The sequence below is a fragment of the Centrocercus urophasianus genome, unplaced genomic scaffold (assembly GCF_019232065.1).
Source record: "Centrocercus urophasianus isolate 14NV4802_14NV808 unplaced genomic scaffold, USGS_Curo_1.0 seq_15, whole genome shotgun sequence".
NCBI classification, from domain to species: domain Eukaryota; kingdom Metazoa; phylum Chordata; class Aves; order Galliformes; family Phasianidae; genus Centrocercus; species Centrocercus urophasianus.
In genome coordinates, this window is record NW_024884697.1 from 15,695,130 (window position 1) to 15,713,899 (window position 18,770).

General features: G+C 35.6%; 1 protein-coding gene across 2 annotated transcripts in view; it reads left to right on the forward strand.

The window, feature by feature from the left end:
* TAFA5 (TAFA chemokine like family member 5) overlaps positions 1-18,770 on the forward strand; it is a 421,552-nt gene that overhangs the window by 205,418 nt on the left and 197,364 nt on the right. For both annotated transcript variants that reach the window (XM_042816048.1, XM_042816047.1), the window contains exon 2: positions 17,206-17,355. In XM_042816048.1, coding sequence (XP_042671982.1) covers positions 17,206-17,355 — 150 coding nt within the window. The remainder of the gene's footprint in view (positions 1-17,205; positions 17,356-18,770) is intronic.

Here is an 18,770-nt window from a genome sequence, read left to right on the forward strand (position 1 = left end):
TGGCAGAATATATTTTATCTCTAAAAGATTTATTTTAGCTATCCCAAGGACATTTCTGTGTCTCCCTAGGAAACCATGAAGTTCATCTTTTCTGTTTCCTTCCCTCAGTGATCTGTTGTCTCCAGATTTTTGTGCAATCTATTCATTGTTCCTTACACAGTTGAAAGAGGTGGTGGTGAATGTTTTATGAACAGGATGGTGGGACCTCTTCCACTTCCTCTTCCCCGTTTTCTTTCCTTTTCTTTTGTTGGTTGTTCAGTAATTCCTTAGCACGAGGGAAAACTTTATGTAAAAGAAGTGACATTGCAACAGGCATTCTAGAGCCAGCCCTCCATGGGGCTCTGTCCCACTCCTCTCTAAACATTAAGGGATGGCCACATGCATTCAGTCAGCTAATCTGCAAATGTTTTCTCATCTTAGCCAGAACCTATTAAACAGGTTCTTTATAGTGTTTTGTTTGCCGTAAGATTAATCCCTTCTATTACACTACAATTGTTGTAGTGATCAAACAGCATCAAACTCAATACAAAAAGTGAAAAGCTGACATAGTTGTATGCAGCAGGCTTGTGATTTCAGAGGATCTGGCATCCTGTGCTGAACAATTCAGTTTAGTTTCTTGAAGCAGACCTGGCAGTTTTCCTTAAAATTGTTATGCATGTATTTTAAAATGAGGAAGAAATAATATAAAATACAAGTGGTTTGTTTGTTAGTTTTTCCAACAAAAAGCGTGAGCAGAACAATCACTATCCAGCATATTATACTAACATTTGCAGAAGTTGCTATTGCTTATTGACTTTACAAATCTAACTCTATGAACTTTAATACAGTATGGTTGAGGCATGTATTAGGCCCTAAGCTATTCAGGACCCTTAGCACCTAACTGGATATAAATCCAAGTCAAAATCAGGAAACTGGTGATACTGAACAGCATGTGAGCTCTTCTTGGAGAGAAGTTGAACAAATATATAGCAAAATAAACAGACGAACAAATAAAAAGAAGTACTAAATAATGAAGTGTAATTTCTTTAATGTAAGTACAAGAGACAGTCTTAACATTATGTTTAAAACCTTAATTAACCAGTTATATTTTGTGTGTTATAAACATATACATACACAGTGTATATGCCATTTTTCAGAGAAGGTAGCAGAAAAAAATTAGTAAGTTAAAAATTTACCTTGTTTTAAGAGATCTCCAGTAACAGGGAACTTCACTTAATTCTCCTTCAGTAAAATAATTACACTTTGATCATAAATGCATAGTAAACCTGTTGATTGCTTATATGTAAATATTTTTTATGGTTTTTGAACATAGATTTTCTTTGCTACCTTTAGTATGTAACAAACATACACACAGCAATCATGAGATTCCAAAGGAGGGTGGGCAAGGAAGAATGTTAGAGTGTTTATCATACAGCTGTGCCAAAAGTAAAGGCTCAATGAATGAGATGGAGATTAAAGCCAGTAGTCTGAGCCTGTATTCAATCACTGCAGTCACTCTGTTTGCCTCCTGCATGCTGATGAAGTGTCATGAATGGTCCCATGTACTTTTATTCCAATATATTTCAGGCAGTAGTGATTATTGCTTGTACTCAGCTAAAGCTTGAAATAGCTGGCAAACTCGTGCTTAGCAACTGAAGGCCTCATCTTCTCTCCCTTGGGACCACTAACTCAAAAATGTGTTACTTCTTTTAAAAGGTGAAGTTAGGAGTAAGAGATACTTTACATTCATTGCTTTCCTTGATAATTTAAAGAAGAAACCACATACTGAAGCCTACAAATGATTCTGTTCCATAAATAATTATTGACTGATTTATGAAGACCAAATCCAGTTTCTTTTATCACATATTAAACTGTTCTATGGTTGAACTACATGGGAATTTTTACAAAGCCTTTGTATGTGCTGAGAGAAAATAAGCACTCTCTTCAAAAAAAAAAAAAAAAAAATCTCTTACTATATTTTGATAAAATCCTTTGGAAGACATTTAGTATTAAATCATTTCATTTTGTGCTTCTATTAAGTGCTTATACTATGGTTTGTATTATATACTATGGTTTGTATTTTTTTGTGAGCTCAATCTTAAAAGGAAAATGAGGGCACTTTTGTTAAAAACATGACAAAATGCAGAGCATGTTTTGAGTTGTAGACCTTCAGCATGTACACTGAAGAATTCATTAAAAAATGCAGCAATATTATTCTAGTGTGAATTATATGCTGCTCTGTAGGTTTCTATTTTTGGTTACCACAAGATGGCAAAAGCAATGAGCACACAAATGCAAGGATGAGTGAGTTTCATAATAACGCGTTCCGCATTCACACTTTATGCACATCAAGAGAGAATCCAGGCACAGCAGGGGTGACAATCACTCCAACAGTCTTTTGAAATCAAAGTACTTCCCTGAGAATGTCTTTCCAGTGCTAATTGCACTCTTCTATTGCGGGTCTTATATTGTGCAAAGTAAAATGTTTATACTGTCACAGGATACAACTCCATCACTCGGGCAGTGGAAGGTAAAAACTAATCAGGTTATTAAATAAATGTATTTTCTTCCATGTCTTGCTTCTTTTGCGTTTAGGGTTGAAATATCAAAGTCTGTGTCCTTTGTCACCAAGGGACTTTGCAAAGGTGCTGTTTTTTCACCAATCACAAGGATGTCTCTCCACTCAAGAGAGCTGTTACAGTGTAGGAAGGGTTGGTTGCCTAGATATCGAGATTTTTTTTTCCTGCTGTTTTTCTGTTGTTCTGTTCTGATCACACAGTAACTACTATCAGTGATTTTTTTTTTTTTTTCCTGATAAGAAGACGAAAATGCTTAAAATACAATTCCTATTACAGAGTATTATAAGATAGGATATGGCGTGCATGCACATGTTTATGTGCATAACATTGTATAAAAAATCTCAATAATCAATATATGAAACTCATTGTGTTGGAGATAATGTATAATACCAGTCAAGCAATCTTTTTATGAAAGAGTAGAAAAAAGTTTCTAATTTTTTGTCATGTTCCTGACTACACAGAGGTTTATCTAAAGGGTTAAGCAGTCAGTCTGTTCTTGATCATTATTTCTTGTCTTTACTTTTAGAGTTGATAAAAGGGTAATTGGTAGAAAGGATTGTCAGATGTAAGTGGAACTGGGAATCTATTAAATATTCATTGTTGAAAACACAGCCAGATTTCCCCTTCCTTGTCATTCAAAGGCCTGGTTCTTCACTGCTTTGTGTTTGTATAGCCATTTGCAACTGGACACATTTCATGACTGTTTTAGTCTTGCTGTTCTGAATGAGAAAATATTAGTTACTAGCAATGTACACATTTTTGTAGATCAGTTTTATAAGAGTCATGTATACATGTCAACCTGATGCAATATTTATACATCAAAACACCCTTTCCTGATCTATAAATTTAATGTATTATTTACTCTTCTCTCCTAGAAGATGTCATTTATAATCTGTTTATCCATACACATATATCCACAAATGTGTGTGTGCATGCATACATTCTCTCCATATATGCGTATATATATATTTGCTATTTAAGCAGTAATTTTACTTGCATATTCTGGCCGAATACTTGCTGCAGATTCGGTTCTGTTGTCAAACACTAGTACACCATCTCTGCAGTTTTTGAGTGTGGAATGTTTACTAACAATTTTGAACTACAGACAATTTCCATTATATATTATACATAATTATACAATGTATGCCCTATTTCTATACTACATGCAATTTTATACTGTTTTAAGAAGGTTTGTGTGGTCAGAAGTAGTTTATGTATATTCTTTACTCTGATTAAGGTCTCGGTATTGTTGCTATTTGTTTTTTTAGTAGCGATAAACTTCATTTGAAAAAGGATACCAGAATTCAGAATAGATACCAGAATCCCAATTAAAGGGATTTTAATAAGTTTATCTCATATCAACAAGGCAATGCTGTTATTGTAAATTGATATTTATATATGAAATCAGGGAGTGACAGATAACAGAAGCTGTCTACTTGAAACTGCGAGAATACAAGTGGTGATCCAGGTGCACATATTTATAACATTTAAATCATCAAAAGCCGTAACCAAGACACTATGTACTGGTGGATTCCCACAGTGTACGCTAGTATGTATTAGTATGTTTCTTGAACAATTAATCATTTAATCATTGAATGATTTAGTTAAGAGCTCATCTAGTCCAAAAACAGCACGTGTGGTAGACAGTTGAGAAATTGGGACTTTTATCATGTACCTCAACAAGGAAACGAGCTGTGATGCAGGGGATGCAATGGGGGCTCAAATCGAAGCACTCATGCTAGCAGGAGCCTTTTATGGTGTTACACTTAAAATCTGTTTTGTTGTAGTAGCTCAACACTGCTGAAAATCAGTTTGATGATTTACAGCTTGATGAATAATAATCTGTAATTGTAGAACTTTGAGAATTTAGGAGTGCTGTTGATTAGTAAACCTTAAAATATCCCAAATAATCAGATGGATAATATAATCTTTTTTTATAACAAGTGAATAAGTTAAAAAACTTTTAAGAATCTTTACCAGAACTCTACATCACTACATGAAACAGAATTGAAGTTGCGTACTCCCAGTATAAGGTTTAACATCATTGCTATGTTGTGGTCTTCTGTACTAAAAAATTATATTACAGTGTGAGTTTCACTGCAACTTGTAGATGTATTCTGACACCTTCTGTCTTGTTGCTTTTTGTTTGATTTTAATCATTCAAGTATGTTTTGTATGATTTTCATAAATACTCTAAATTGTGAAGTTATTTTTCAGTCACTTCTAAATAGTGACCTTATCTCTTTGGATAACATGAATGGTTGTTAAAGTAGAGCTGTAACTTGGATAAGACTTCATTTGATGAATGTCAGAATCACGGCTATTCAGGTTACTAAAGGTCTGGTACTGGGAGTGGGCATATTTCCTTATTATTCTGTTGAGTTTCTGTCTGTGAAGTTAGTAATACAACTTTAATTGATTTTATTGGGAGTGAGATTAGTCATTGCGCAAAGATCCATGTTGTACAGAAGAGGTACAACTGTTTTCATGTAAGACTAGTGTAAGGTTGTAGTTGTTTAATTACTATTATGGAGGTGTATTTCCACTGAAATTAGTGCTGCATCCTCCTTTGAACAAGAGCAATACAGTTAGTCAAGCAGAAAAGATACATGGTGACATCAGAAACTGAATCCTAGAATTTTGACTGCCATTCCTCTTTTAAACCAAGACCCTATGATTGACATTTAATACATTCCTCTTAATGATAACATGGTCACTATTTTTGTTTGTTTGTTTGTTTGTTTTTTGTATAATACCAGGTGTATGTTTCTTTTACAGTGAGTTTAAGTGATGTTTCCATGTTAATTCAAAAACAACTGTCTCCCTCTGCTGTTATCCTCCCCAGCATGAGACTAAAATACAAGTGTTTGTGTGCATAAACACAGACACACAAATAACGTAATTTGTATTTACAGCTGTGATTAATCATTCAGTTCACTACTCTTTGTTGCCCCTCAGGTAACATATGCCGTAATGGCCTATTTTCTCTGGAGATACCTTACGTAGTCCTGGGCTGGATGATAGGATTTGTCTTATTGTTGTAACGACTCTCCCTTTAACATCCACTGTATAAGTTCAGATTACCTATATCCAATTAAAATAACTTTATTTTATTTGAACCTAATACATTTTGGATTTGAAGCATTTAGAGAAAAGGTTATATGCCCTTTCAGAAACCCTTTTTTAATGAAATATTTATTGCCAGCTTTCCTGTTCTGATTCATATCAGCTTATCCTCAGGTTTCATTCAAACTGTTATATTGCTATTGGAAAAATTAAAATAAGAAGGGCAGACCATAAGTGGTCAACGTGGCCATGTACATCTCATATATGTTAGTGGACTGCTTGATATCATTCACCTTTTATTATATCTGGTGGGTGCAAACACTCATTCATTCAATAAATCTCTATTTGCTGCTTTCCTAATTACCTCTATGGGAACATTCTCTTGTCTATGAATTTTAGACATTTGTCTGCCTGTGCACAAGTACGACAGAAACACTAACCAGAATCACTGACCTAAGCAAGTAAGTATATTCACACACACACACACACACACACACACACACACACACACACACAAAAAAAAAAAAAAAAAAAAAAAAAAAAAAAAAAAAAAAAAAGTTAATGCTTCTCAATAATGTTAGCAATTCTCCTTCAGAATTTCCTCGGCATTTTCACTAAGTACACTAAGCAGGAGTTCATGATGCTAAGGTCTCTTTACCTTGACAGCCTTTGTGTTGTCCTATGCACCAGAGAACTCTGGGTCAGTGCTAGTTCAGTGTGACTTGTGAAGCTTCTCAAGTCTCAAGGCCTCTCAGATTTTCTTATTGGAGGCTTAGCTGATAGAAGGTGAAATATATCATCTGGTGGTTTGTAATAAAATCGCTTCCAAATTGGAGGGGATAATTTGGTGCCATCTGCCAGATGCAGCCAGAACACTGAGAATTTTACTACACTTGATAGTCTGGTGTTAAAGTTCTAGCAAGCAGGTGAGAAAAAGCAGTGCAAAGAACAGCCAATTTGACTCAGACCTGACATTCTTTTACATATGGCGTTCCCTTAGAGATCAGTGAGAATTCTTCTTACATAGGTAGTTTCTACTTTGAAAATGTTCTTAGATTTGGACTAAAGTTTACATATTGAAAACTAAAAATATTGCATCTATTGATATGGTATTGTAAAGAGTGTTTGTGGTCTACATGGAAATTGTGGTCAATGGCTCAATGCCCAAGTGAAGTCTGGTGAATACTTCCTCATGGATTCGTACTGGAACTGGTGCTATTTAACATCATTGTAAATGACATGGACAGTGGGATCAAGTGCACCCTCAGCAAATTTGCAGATGACACCAAGCTGACTGGTGCAGCTGACTTGCTAGAGGGAAGGAATGCGGTCCAGAGGGACCTGGACAGGCTAGAGGTGGACCCATGCCAACCTCATGAAGTTCAACAAGGCCAAGAACAAGGTCCTTCACCTGGGCTGGGGCAATCCCAAGCAGAATGGGTTGAGAGCAGCCCTGAGGAGAAGGAGTTGGGGGTATTGGTTGATGGAAGACTCAGTGTGAGCTGGCATAGTATGCTTGCAGCCCAGAAGGCAAACTGTATCCTGGATTGCATCAAGAGAAGCCTGACCAGCAGATCAAGGGAGGTTATTCTGCTCTGATGAGACCCAACTTAGAATACTGTGTCCATTCTGGGGACTAGAAAACAATGAGCATTGAGAGGGCCACATAGATGATCAGAGGGCACCTCCTCTACAGAGACAGTCTGAGAGAATTGGGGCTCTTCAGCCTGGAGAAGAGAAGCTTCCAGTACCTGAAGGGAGCCTACAGGAAAGCTGCAAAGGAACATTTTATAAGGGCATGTAGCAACAGGACGAGAGGAAATGGTTTTAAACTGGAAGAGGGTAGATTTAGACTAGATACCAGGAAGAAATTATTCACTGTGAGACTGGCGTGGACACAGGTTGCCCAGTGAGGTTGTGGATGCTCCTTCCCTGGAAGCTTTCAAGGCCAGGCTGGATGGGGCTTTGAGTATAACAAAGGTGCTTCAATTTTATGATAAATGTAAGAAGCCATGCATTTCTAAGCATCTTCATCTTGAAGGTCGTATAGTACAATATATTCTTCTTTGAATTGTCAGTGCACATTTGTGTGTTTACCGATGTACATATTTTGTGTGTTTAGAAAACTGTTAGCTACAGTGTATGCTGTCTTGGAAACCTTATCACAGGATGGTTCACCATGGGTGACAGTAAATTTCATTCATCAAAATGCAGAGTGAAACAGTGACAGGCCTCATTTTAGTTTCTTTTTATTAAAGACCTTGATCTGAGGAAGTATTATTTATAAGGCATTCATTGAGAAATTGATAGCATACTTTAACTTTTATTAGCTAGTAAAACTGATAAGCAGTACATAAAAGATATGGACTTTGTTATAGAAGGAATAATAAAAAAAAGGTTAACAAAGTTTTTTAAAAGGTTATCAGCGTAAAGACTTTTTAACACTGCTTTCTGTCATATGAACTCATACCTTGATGTTTTGCTTCTGCCAATAACTTTTTCTATTTCAGATCTGCTAAGTCTTGCATATACAAACACAGAATGTATCTGCACACTTCAAATGCTTATATCTTTTCAGTATCTTGAGATTAATTCTTCATCTGATATAAATGTATGAAACATCACATTTGAGCAGTAGTCCCTCTGTATAGAGGTGAAAAACTGGATGAATGTGCAGTATAAGTGTGCAGTGACTAAACATTTCTTTAAATTGAAGACATTGTGGCTTATAAATCGAGTATCTCTAGAAGTGTAAATCTCCAATCTAAAGTGCTTTCCTGGTTTTTAAAGGTACTTGAGTTGACTCTCATCTGTGTTCACTGTGCTGTTTTTGACCAGCCTTGGATATATGTAAAGAAGGTAAAAACCTCATCCTTTCACCCTTCTCAGAATTGGGCAGAGGAGAATCTTATCCCATAAATGGTTATCTTTGTGGAAGACTAGAAACATGGATATGAAAATCATGGATCTCGTCCATAAAAACTTTCAGTTTCAGCATGCACCTGTTTCATAAGCCATTTTAAGCAGACGGATAAAAATGTTTAAGGCAGCAGTCTAACTGGCCCAGAAAGAAAGTCATTCCTCCTAGTCTGTGGAACAGCTGAGAATAATAGCCAGCACACTCACGCTTCTCTGTCACATTTGCCTAAAGCACTATTCCCAGACAAACCTTTAAAATAAAAGTAATCACTCAAATTCATCACTTAGAGTCTGTCAGATTCACTTCCTCTACTTGGTGTTAAGTCTGGTATTGTCTTATAGGAAGGATATATTTAGCATACTGCATCTATATTTTTTTACATTTTTAAGACAATGTGATCATCTAAAACCCTGTGATCTACCTGGGACTTATGTTTAGGGATTTCTTTTAGCTGCCACATAGGCCTTGTAGTTCATAAAATCTAGTCATGTATTCATAGTACCTAAATTAAGGGCTTCATTGCTCTATGCAGTAAACACAGAGATGCTGGTACCACTGAGGAACATTACAGTGTTTTGGTGAGCTCAGTAATGAAACTCTGAGAGCTTACCAAAAAGAAATAGCAGACACAGCAGTTACATGCTATTATGTCCTGGTCCTTATGTGCTTGATTTGAGAATTCATGGTACCACATAGATTAACTGAACCTATACATCATAAACATATTTTATAGTCACTGCAGAGACAGAAACAGTCCATGACGTGACTGCAAATTGTGTCTGCTGAAGCTCTGGACCTGAGAATACTTTGTTTGCTCAAGGCTCTCAGCATCAAGCCCAGATTTGGGTTTATCTGTAGTACTTCTAATTGATGGCACATATTATTCAGTGAAATTATTACTTCTTAGGTATAGTGAGAAATTCAACATTTTTAAAATTTGTTTCCTTCTTGGATGTGTGTGCCAGGCTACTTCATTACCTCTCTTTTTCAGTGTTCACTTTTTCAATATTTTGAAATATTATTATAAAATAATTATTATATGTATGTATATATATATATGTATATATAACACTATAAAGTAAGTTTTTTCTTTCCCAGAAGTTATATGTGAGCTGTTGCACCTGTTTTCTCAGAAAGTGCAGTACTGCAGAGCACAAAACCTTATGAGAATATGTTTTGGATGGTGAATGTTAATGGACTCATTCCATGGAAAAAAATGGCAGAAGAATGACAGTGAGTCCAAGATAAGCATATCATGCACATTGCCAAAAAAAAACAAACAAACAAAAAAGAGGGAGAGAAAGAAAATGCCCAGGAACGAAAAGCTTTTTTTAGGGTTAAAAAAACAGTGTAGGTGATTCCAGTTTAAATGTGGCTTAGGAGCTGAAATCAAAACCTGCTGCGGAATCTGGGATTTAATTTGAATTTTCAGCCCTAGGAGCACCTTCTTCTCCTACAGTTCCAATTGGAATTGTAATTCCAATTAATAACACAAGGAAATATTTCCTCCTTTGTGTCACAATACCATCCCTGGAAAGGAAATCACTTCTTGTCTCATATGCTTTTGCAAAAAGGGAAAAGTAGTTGTCACAGACAATAGTAAAAATAGACAAGTTTATTTTAAAGGAAATGGAATCTTCTAAGAATGCAATGGACAATTAGTGTGTCCATGACAGAAAAATTATATCATTAAATTTTTGATGCATTCACAGGTGTTATTTAGCAGATTTTACATGTCTATAAGTCGGATGTGGCTAGGTAATAGTTGTTTTCATCTCTGCATTTTGGCCTTCTTATTTTCAAACTTGCTGCAGGTGTAGAGTAGTCAAAGAATCATAGTTTGACTTGAGTTGGACAGGGGATCATCCAGTCTCAACTCTCCAGCCATGGACAGGGCTGCCACCCATTAGGTCAGGCTGCACATCCAAGAAGGAAACAAATTTTAACAATGTTGAATTTCTCACTATACCTAAGAAGTAATAATTTCACTGAATAATATGTGCCATCAATTAGAAGTACTACCCATCTAGCCTGGCCTTGAACACCTCCAAAGCACAGTTCTTGTTGTGTAGGAGCTGCTTTCCTGTCTAATCAGATGTTTGGGTTTATTATTTCTATAGTAGTTTAAGGACTAAGAAATATGATTTAAAGCAATAAAATTTCAGTGTATAGATCTGTCTTTCCCGTATGAACTGTACTGGACCAAATTTTACCTCAAGTCTGCTGTGGAGCCTGTGATCTTGTAGTAAATATCTTCATACTGGTAAGCAGGGCACTTATGAGATGGCATTTTAAAGTCTGTTATGTGTAAATAGTTCTCATGTTATTTTGAAATGGAAAACACAGTTCACCTGTACTGCTACATTATGTCTACCTGATATGTGACTTTATCTGCATGTTCCTTCAAACTGATTTTATGCTCCCTGCAGTGACATATTTTGCTAACACAACAGACTTGTTCCTTCCTGACGTACAGCTTCTGGCTCCAACAAATGTCAGTAGCTTTTTAGACAATCTTGTGCTTTTTATTCCTGTCTTTCTCAAGAGAAATATCAGCATCTCTCCAAAAACAGTTTCCCCCCTGTGGCTATTCTGTTTGTTTTGTAAACAGTCTAGGTTTATTTTACATGTAGAGGCTGGTAAAACATTCTTCTTACTTTTGTTTTTTTGTTTCTCTTTTCTTAACAGTTCTAAGTATTTTAGGGAAGTAATAAGAATGAAAACTATTTCTTAACTTATGCAAATAAGCATAGCTGTGTTTAATTCATGCAATTATTTCCTTTTTTTTAACTAATTGAGTTCTCCAGAACCAATTAACTGAACCATCTTGAGCAGGAGGGAAGAGGAGGCCCTTTGAGCTGTAGGTCCTCCTTGAAGGAGCTTTGTGTTGCTGATTTGTGCTTCAGACTGGCCTACACAGTGCAAAAAGTTCTGTAAGGAGGAAGGACTTAAATGCATTGTCTTTTCTGCTTATCTTTCATAGCACTGGTTATATGTTTTCCTTATTTGTAGCCTTCTTTTAATTCACTATCCAAGAAGAAACCCAGAAACTTGATGCAACCCCCCCCAAATTACTTGTGGATTAGGAGATTATTTCTGTAACATTTATGAAAGAAGTACCGGCATTGATGGGATTCATGTGGTTGTTTTCTTTGTGAATCTGTGTTAAAGACATTTCTCAAAGCTAGAAGCTGTGGTCCGTCACTGAAGTGAGGAGTGCCAGGGTTACAGGTTTTATTGGTGCTACAGCCTGAAGTGTTTCCAGCCTCTGTGCTGGGATCAGCGAGACTCTCTTCAGGAAATTCAGCTTTGCAGGACTCCACAACGAGGCCCAGACAGGGCCTCAGACAGGAGTAAGGCAACAAGGGGCACTGGTGTAGTTGCAGACCCAGGAACCATGCACCTCCCCTACGACAGTGACTGACTGAGACCAGGCTGAGACATGGGCCTGTGGGTGGGCTGGGCTTGAGGGCCCATGGCAGGGTGAGGAAAAGCTGTGAGGAGATGGAGACCAGACTTCCTGTGGCTTTTCTGGGACAAATGCTGATGGCCACATGGCTGATGTGAGGTCCTCAGCCTTGGGCAGAGTGAGGAGCCCCAGTGAGCGAACCTATTGCAGCCCTCAGGGCCCTGAAATTAAGTTTCTGGAATATTTTCCTTTTTTCTTTCTTTGTTGTAATATGCAGCATCTGCTGGTTTTGATATGAGACTGTATGGGAATCTGAGGAGTGAGATTGCCGTGTACTAAAACCACTGTTCATCCCTTTTCTGGCCTAGAATTCCACTTGGTGTCAATTCCTTATGAAGACTAGTTCAGAATCTTGTCCTTTATGTTTACAACTTTTATGAAGTTTGGTTTTGCATATGTATTTTTTTCTTTGTGTTAAATCGTTAACAGTATGATACTAAGCAATTGCATTCAACAGCAGTATCAGATTCAATAAGTTAGAACATTAGTCTTGTCTAGAAAAAAATGTAATTTCAAAATGGGTCCTTGAATCTCCAAAATTATTATTATTATTATTATTTTTCCCAATGCAACTATTTAGGAGGAGATAATCTATCTTAACTAAAATTTACTGCTCATCTCAGAATGGAAGGGCTGAAAGCTATTTTGCAATCTTCTTAATGTCTGTCCTGTGTATGTGCTTGAGATGGCTAAGTGGTAGTCTGAAAATTGCAGTAAGATTAGTGATAACTAAAGGGACATAATGTTCACTGTTGTTGCAGTGAAACTCTGAAAATATTTAAAGTCACTCTCTTAAAAGGAGAAGACATTCATCGTATTTTTCTCATGTTATTCATAAGATTTTCTTAACTGCATGCTATAATGATTTTTGCTTTGTAGAATGAGCACTAAAAACATGCTGTGATACCAATGCTGTTTTTATACAACTAAAACCCAGAATAATTCCCTTTAAGACTGTGGAATTACAGCAGTCACATGGCAAGGATGATTCCAGCCAAGTATAGCTCTCAACCAGAAGCAAAGCAAATGGGAAATTGTAAAAAAATCTGCCTACCACTTTTTGATTTACTGGGTACCTGTATGTTGCACTGGCAAATCAATATTACCCAAATAAGTTACTTTTTGTTTATGTGACAATGGCATCTGTCTTGTTTTCTATTGATGGCATATATATAAACACAATAAAACTCAAGAAGTGTTTTAAAAAAGTTGTTTAACTGTAGAGGCATGAAGAGTTGCTGTGTAATCTGTTCAACAGCCACAGTATGTTTCAATAGAAAGATTTGGATTCTACAAGATCCTAAATGACATGCTAAGCATCTTGGTGGCAGATGCTTTCAGTGCCAGAAACTTTAGTAATGTAAGATGGAAATATATGAATACATTCTATTGGGGGAAAAAAAAAAAAAAAAAAAAAAAAAAGCTTGTCTATTGCATATGTTAAAATTGAAACAAGGTTCTTATTTGAGAGTTGTTTTGAAATTGTGCTCGTTCATTTGAGTAGTTGTTCCCATGCTGAGATACAGAAGCTTAGCCAATTCTGGTTTGTTGCTTCACATTAAGTAACATTTTTTTCAGCAGCTTTGTTTAAGTTGATCTTTCTCGTTTTATACTAAATGAATTTCTACAAATTTTGCTGTTGAGTAAAAGTGAATGGCATTCTGTGGGGCAAATCAGTCCTTTGTTGTAATCTTTCTTGTTCTGAACCAAAATTGGAAAAGAAAAGGTAGTAGGACTGTCTGAAATTGAATGATGTTTAAGTCAAAAGATCTTGTTGCAGAACATCTTCACTGAGGAAGGATACATAATTTAAAAAAAAGTTCTGCTAAATACACACTTAAAATGATCAAAATATGTTGAAATATTTGACATGCAGGTTAATGTCAGATCATAAATTATGCTATATACTTAAGTTCCCCTTTGTTTCAGTGAGAATTGCTGATATTCAGCTCTGCTCAAGAGTTTGCATGACTTTGTTGTCAGAAAGCCTTCAATATTGTAATAGAAAGCTACTGAATGTGTTCCTATGATCTGATTTTGAAACAACTCCTGCATTGTGTTCTCTGACAAAAGAGTATCTGAATCTAGCCAAGATTTTTAATAACATCTAACTTTATGCATTTTAAACTAAAAGAGCTTGTGTTGCTAGGCATCAAATTTATGATGCATGGAAAAAAAATTATTCACTGGAACTGCAATATAACCCTGTATATACAATTTAAGAGATTTTCTGGATGAACGTGAAATCTGAAACCCTGGAAAGACCTATATACTTAGATCAAGTTTTATTGCCATTCAGTTCACAGATATTATGAGCTCATCATCTGATTTTATTTACTTAAAAGATTTTGGGGAAAAGTTTTCAGCTTTCCAGCATGAATAAATTTAAAATTCATAATATCTATAGCTTGCTTACTAAAATGAACGCAAATTAGATTTTATTTGCTGTTAGAGAACTGACGTATTTTCCTCCTTAAAACAATAGCAAAGAAATAGCTAGACATTTTTTTTTTTTTTTTTAAGTAAAAGGATTATTATAACTTTGAAAGAATATTTGGTCTTTATTTTGATACATAAAATAGTTTTCAAAAGACATTTTCTTGGAAAATAAACAAACAACCTTTCAGACTATTCAGCGAATCTAAGTTCACTGGTGGTGCTTGTCTTTTTATTTCCCCTCAAGATTGTTTCATTCGGGTTGGATAGAGGTGAATTTGTTTGTGTACTGTGAGTACATCTATAGGATCTACTAAAAATATTGGCCTTTTTTCATTAATGTCCTTTAAAGAGGTCATTGTGCCAACTTCCATGAAAATGAAAGGTACCCTAATTCTTGAAACTGCCTTGAAATATTGTCTGTGGACATGTTTATCAACACTCACTGCTTGCATTCCCTAAAATTTATCTTTACATAAAGCTTCAGTGTTGTTTTTATTTTGAGTGTAGTTCTTATTAACCTTCACCATGCTTGTCTCTTTCCTATGAAATTGGGTTTTATACAATGATTTACCTAGATTATATGATTTAAATTATCTTTTAATGAAAATAACAATAGTATAAAGACTTCCAGATAGGGGAGAATAAGATAGCCCATTCTCTCAGGAGCACTTACTCGTATCATATTTGCACTTTCCATTTTTCTTTGGTTTCCATTCAATTTCTATTCTCAATGCAGAACCTTAAGCGTGATGTTCAGATGCCTAAGGGGTCATGTTCTAAATGCATCTCTGATCGTGTCTTTTTTTCTTGATCTACTAAGACAGCTTCATTCCTTGGGAGGGATGCGTATCTTGCAATCCTGAATGAAATGTATTAGCAATGGGTGAAAGTTAATGCTTTTTTTCTCAGCTCAGGATTTCTCAGTGTATGGATTTCCCCTGCCTGCATTTGAAGAATCACATGCTACTTCCTTGCTTGCTAAACCGTTGCTTTCTAACCCAAGATTTCTGAAAAAAAATAGCATATAACAAAGTAAAAATCCCCTCATCAGTATGTTTATCCTAAGATGTTTTTGTTAATAGCGTGGGTGGAAAAGAGTAGAAAGCTAACGAAAGTCAGGATTGACTTAGCTCTTAAGTCTGATTGCCAGTAACCATTAAAATATTACAGTGATTTTGACTGTTGAATATCTTGTCTATATTTCTGAAGGCCTTAATATCTATAACCTCTATATATTTGCATGAATTTTTAGAGCACTTCATTCTATAATCGTCTTTATGATCCTTACTTTTACCACATTGTACATTCACTGTAGTGTAGGAGTTACAGCAACATGAAATTTAGGTAGCTTAGCGTTGAACAAGTACCAGCACTGTTGACAGCCTACAGTGTTTTGGTATTCTGAAAATTTCAGAACTATAACCACAAAAAAAGAAAACATTGAAGGCTGATTCTGAGAAGAATAGAAAAAAAATACAGTACAAAGAAATATCATTAGACTTGTAGGTGTCAATTAAACACTGCTGACATGTATTTCACTATTTTTTCAATTCAAGTTAATGCAGATTTAAAATTCCTGTTTTTTCTCTCATTATTTTTCAGAAGTTCAACACAATGAAAAAAATTAACTTTGAGTATTCTTTAAACTGTATGTTAAAAATACAATATTACATTTATTTCAATCTCAGTATTTTATGAAAAGAGAATATAGTTCATGGCTTGCAAACATATTTTTGCATATATTTCTTTGAAGTGTTATAACTGATTGCTTAAAAGACAGAATCCAACAGAAATGCTGTTTAGTAGTACAGTATGTATGCAAAAATTATAGTTAAAGGTGATGGCTGTTTGGTTTTTTTTTTTCAGTCTTACTAAGCACTGAAATTCTATAACAGATCTTTCTTGCTTGTAAAATGATAGTATTTTGCTACATTATTAGCATACTGCTTATATGCCATTTTAATTGTAGTATTTTCACTTCTTTTACTTTTGACTAAGAGTCCATGAGAACAAATTTTTGTAACTTTTTGTTATTATTTTTTTGGTCCCTCACATTATGGTCCAAGCTGTAGGGTGGGTTTTCATAATATTCAGGAACACACTGAAGAAGTCAGTAAAATGCAGCAAGTGGTGCTGAGCGAACGAGGCTCTGCCAATTTACTGTCATATGCAGAATAGTTAAATTGTAAGTTTAGGGAAAGACAGGGGGTTTGCTACTTCAAAACTGAGTCAGGTAGAGCATGAGTTGCTAAGACCCTATGCAAAGCAAGAGCCAAAGAGCCTGACAAAATTGGGCATTCTTTGATGCACCTGATCTTTCAGGAATAACACATGAAGCAATTAAGACTAAATCATACTCATGAATATGGAGAAGGCCTTTAAATATTGTCTGGTTTTGTTTTCCATATACTTAATCATTTTTTTGTAAATACATGAAGAGCATGCAATTTAAATTTTATGGCTGTAAAAGTAGATTGTTCCTTTACTCAGCCGACGTAAGTAACCTGTGTGACCTCAACTCTCTGGCTTTTATGGAACAATAATCATTTTCTGACAGAACCAGTTTGCAGGGTTTTCATATGTCCACCACATAGAAAAATTGTATGTCATTTCAGTTTTATTATATCCATCAGCTGGCTGCCATTTATTGTTGAGTGTCTGTGGTGACGTAGGGCCATGACTCTCTTCGGCTGTAATAGATTGCCTGCAGTGCATTCAGTGACTCTGGTACCTGTTGCTGGTTCTTTTTCCAGGTCAACTGGCTGCAGGTACATGTGAGATTGTTACTTTGGACAGAGATAGCAGTCAACCCCGAAGGACTATAGCTCGACAAACAGCTCGCTGTGCATGTAAAAAAGGACAGATTGCCGGTACAACAAGAGCAAGGCCAGCCTGTGTTGATGGTAAGAAGTAAAAGATCTATTCAATTAGTTTCTGCCAATATGAGAGCGGTGTCAACTAGTAGTGTGTGTCAGCAAATAAAAGCTCTTTGGAAGCAATTTTTATATGTTCCTGCTAGCACTGGTAATGCCATTGAAATACCGAAAAGGGTATATTTCAAGTGATTTTTTTTTTTTAAAATTTTTTTTTCCTTTTGTTTATAGTTTGATGTGCAGTTGAATGCTGAGAGCGTGTTACTGTCGTATTTTGCATGTGATGACTGTATCAGCAGTGAAATTGCATTTCCCTCCTGCCTTTTATTCCTTGTAATATGTATATGCATATAAAAAGCCACAAAAGTGCCTCAAAGCTGGGGAGCTCATGTCACTGCTCTTGTACTGAAACTTAATATTGAAAAAAAATTGATATTTTAACTGGAATATAATATTTGAATACACCTTATATGTCCAGCATTCCTCCTCTCCTTAAAACGGTGACTCTGTATGATTCACTGCAGATGCAGTGATAGCGTGCAGACTGGAAAACTGCTGACATAGAAGGAGATATGAAAATATTTCACTCTGATATTGTTTTGTGAGATGAATTTGTGTATGGCAGCTAAATAAGGTGTTAACAACAGTAGAATCTTCAAGACAGGTCTGCCTGCGAACATTGAATGTGTTAGCAGACATTCATAATAAAAATAAAATAGGAAATATGTAGAAAATACTTGATGCAAAATGGCTTGTTTTGACCTAGGCTTTGTTAACAAACATGAAAAGATTCTTATGTATGGAAATACAAAAAAATCACAGAGCCTTTGAATACACTCTGTGTTGAGTTCTCAAATAGTAATTGCTGAGAATACCTCTCCAGAATTCGGTCTTACCAGCGATTATCAAAGAAGACAGCTCAAAGGAAATTTAAGAGCCTACTCACAAAACTAAATATAGAACATCATGCACATTCTATTTTTGCGTTTTTCTTTCAATGTTTTTGGTACTCTGTAATACAGTTTCTTAGCTGTCTCATAATTTGATTCTATATCAAGAAATTCTCTTCTTTCCTGTTGTACTGTAAGACTGTAAGATTTAATTGCTTAAAAAAGGAATTATTTTCCTATGTAATTTATAGCTTCAATTTTGGCAAAACTACTTATTAGGAATCAAAATAAATTCAACAACGTTAGCAGTTTAAAACAACAAAATTATATGGGAAAATCTGATGTGAAAGAGGCATTTTTACTCAGTCAGTTATGACATATGGTGCAATTCATTTACTTTAACTTGGGTATCCAGAGTTAGTCACTCTCTGCTACTCACTTTGTTTGTCTTGCTTTGAGGCACCCCTGGTAATGAAATTAGACTTCAGACAGCTAAAATCTATCTGTCAGGAAAAAGAGATTAGTACCTCTGGCCATCCAATTGTGACATTAGCT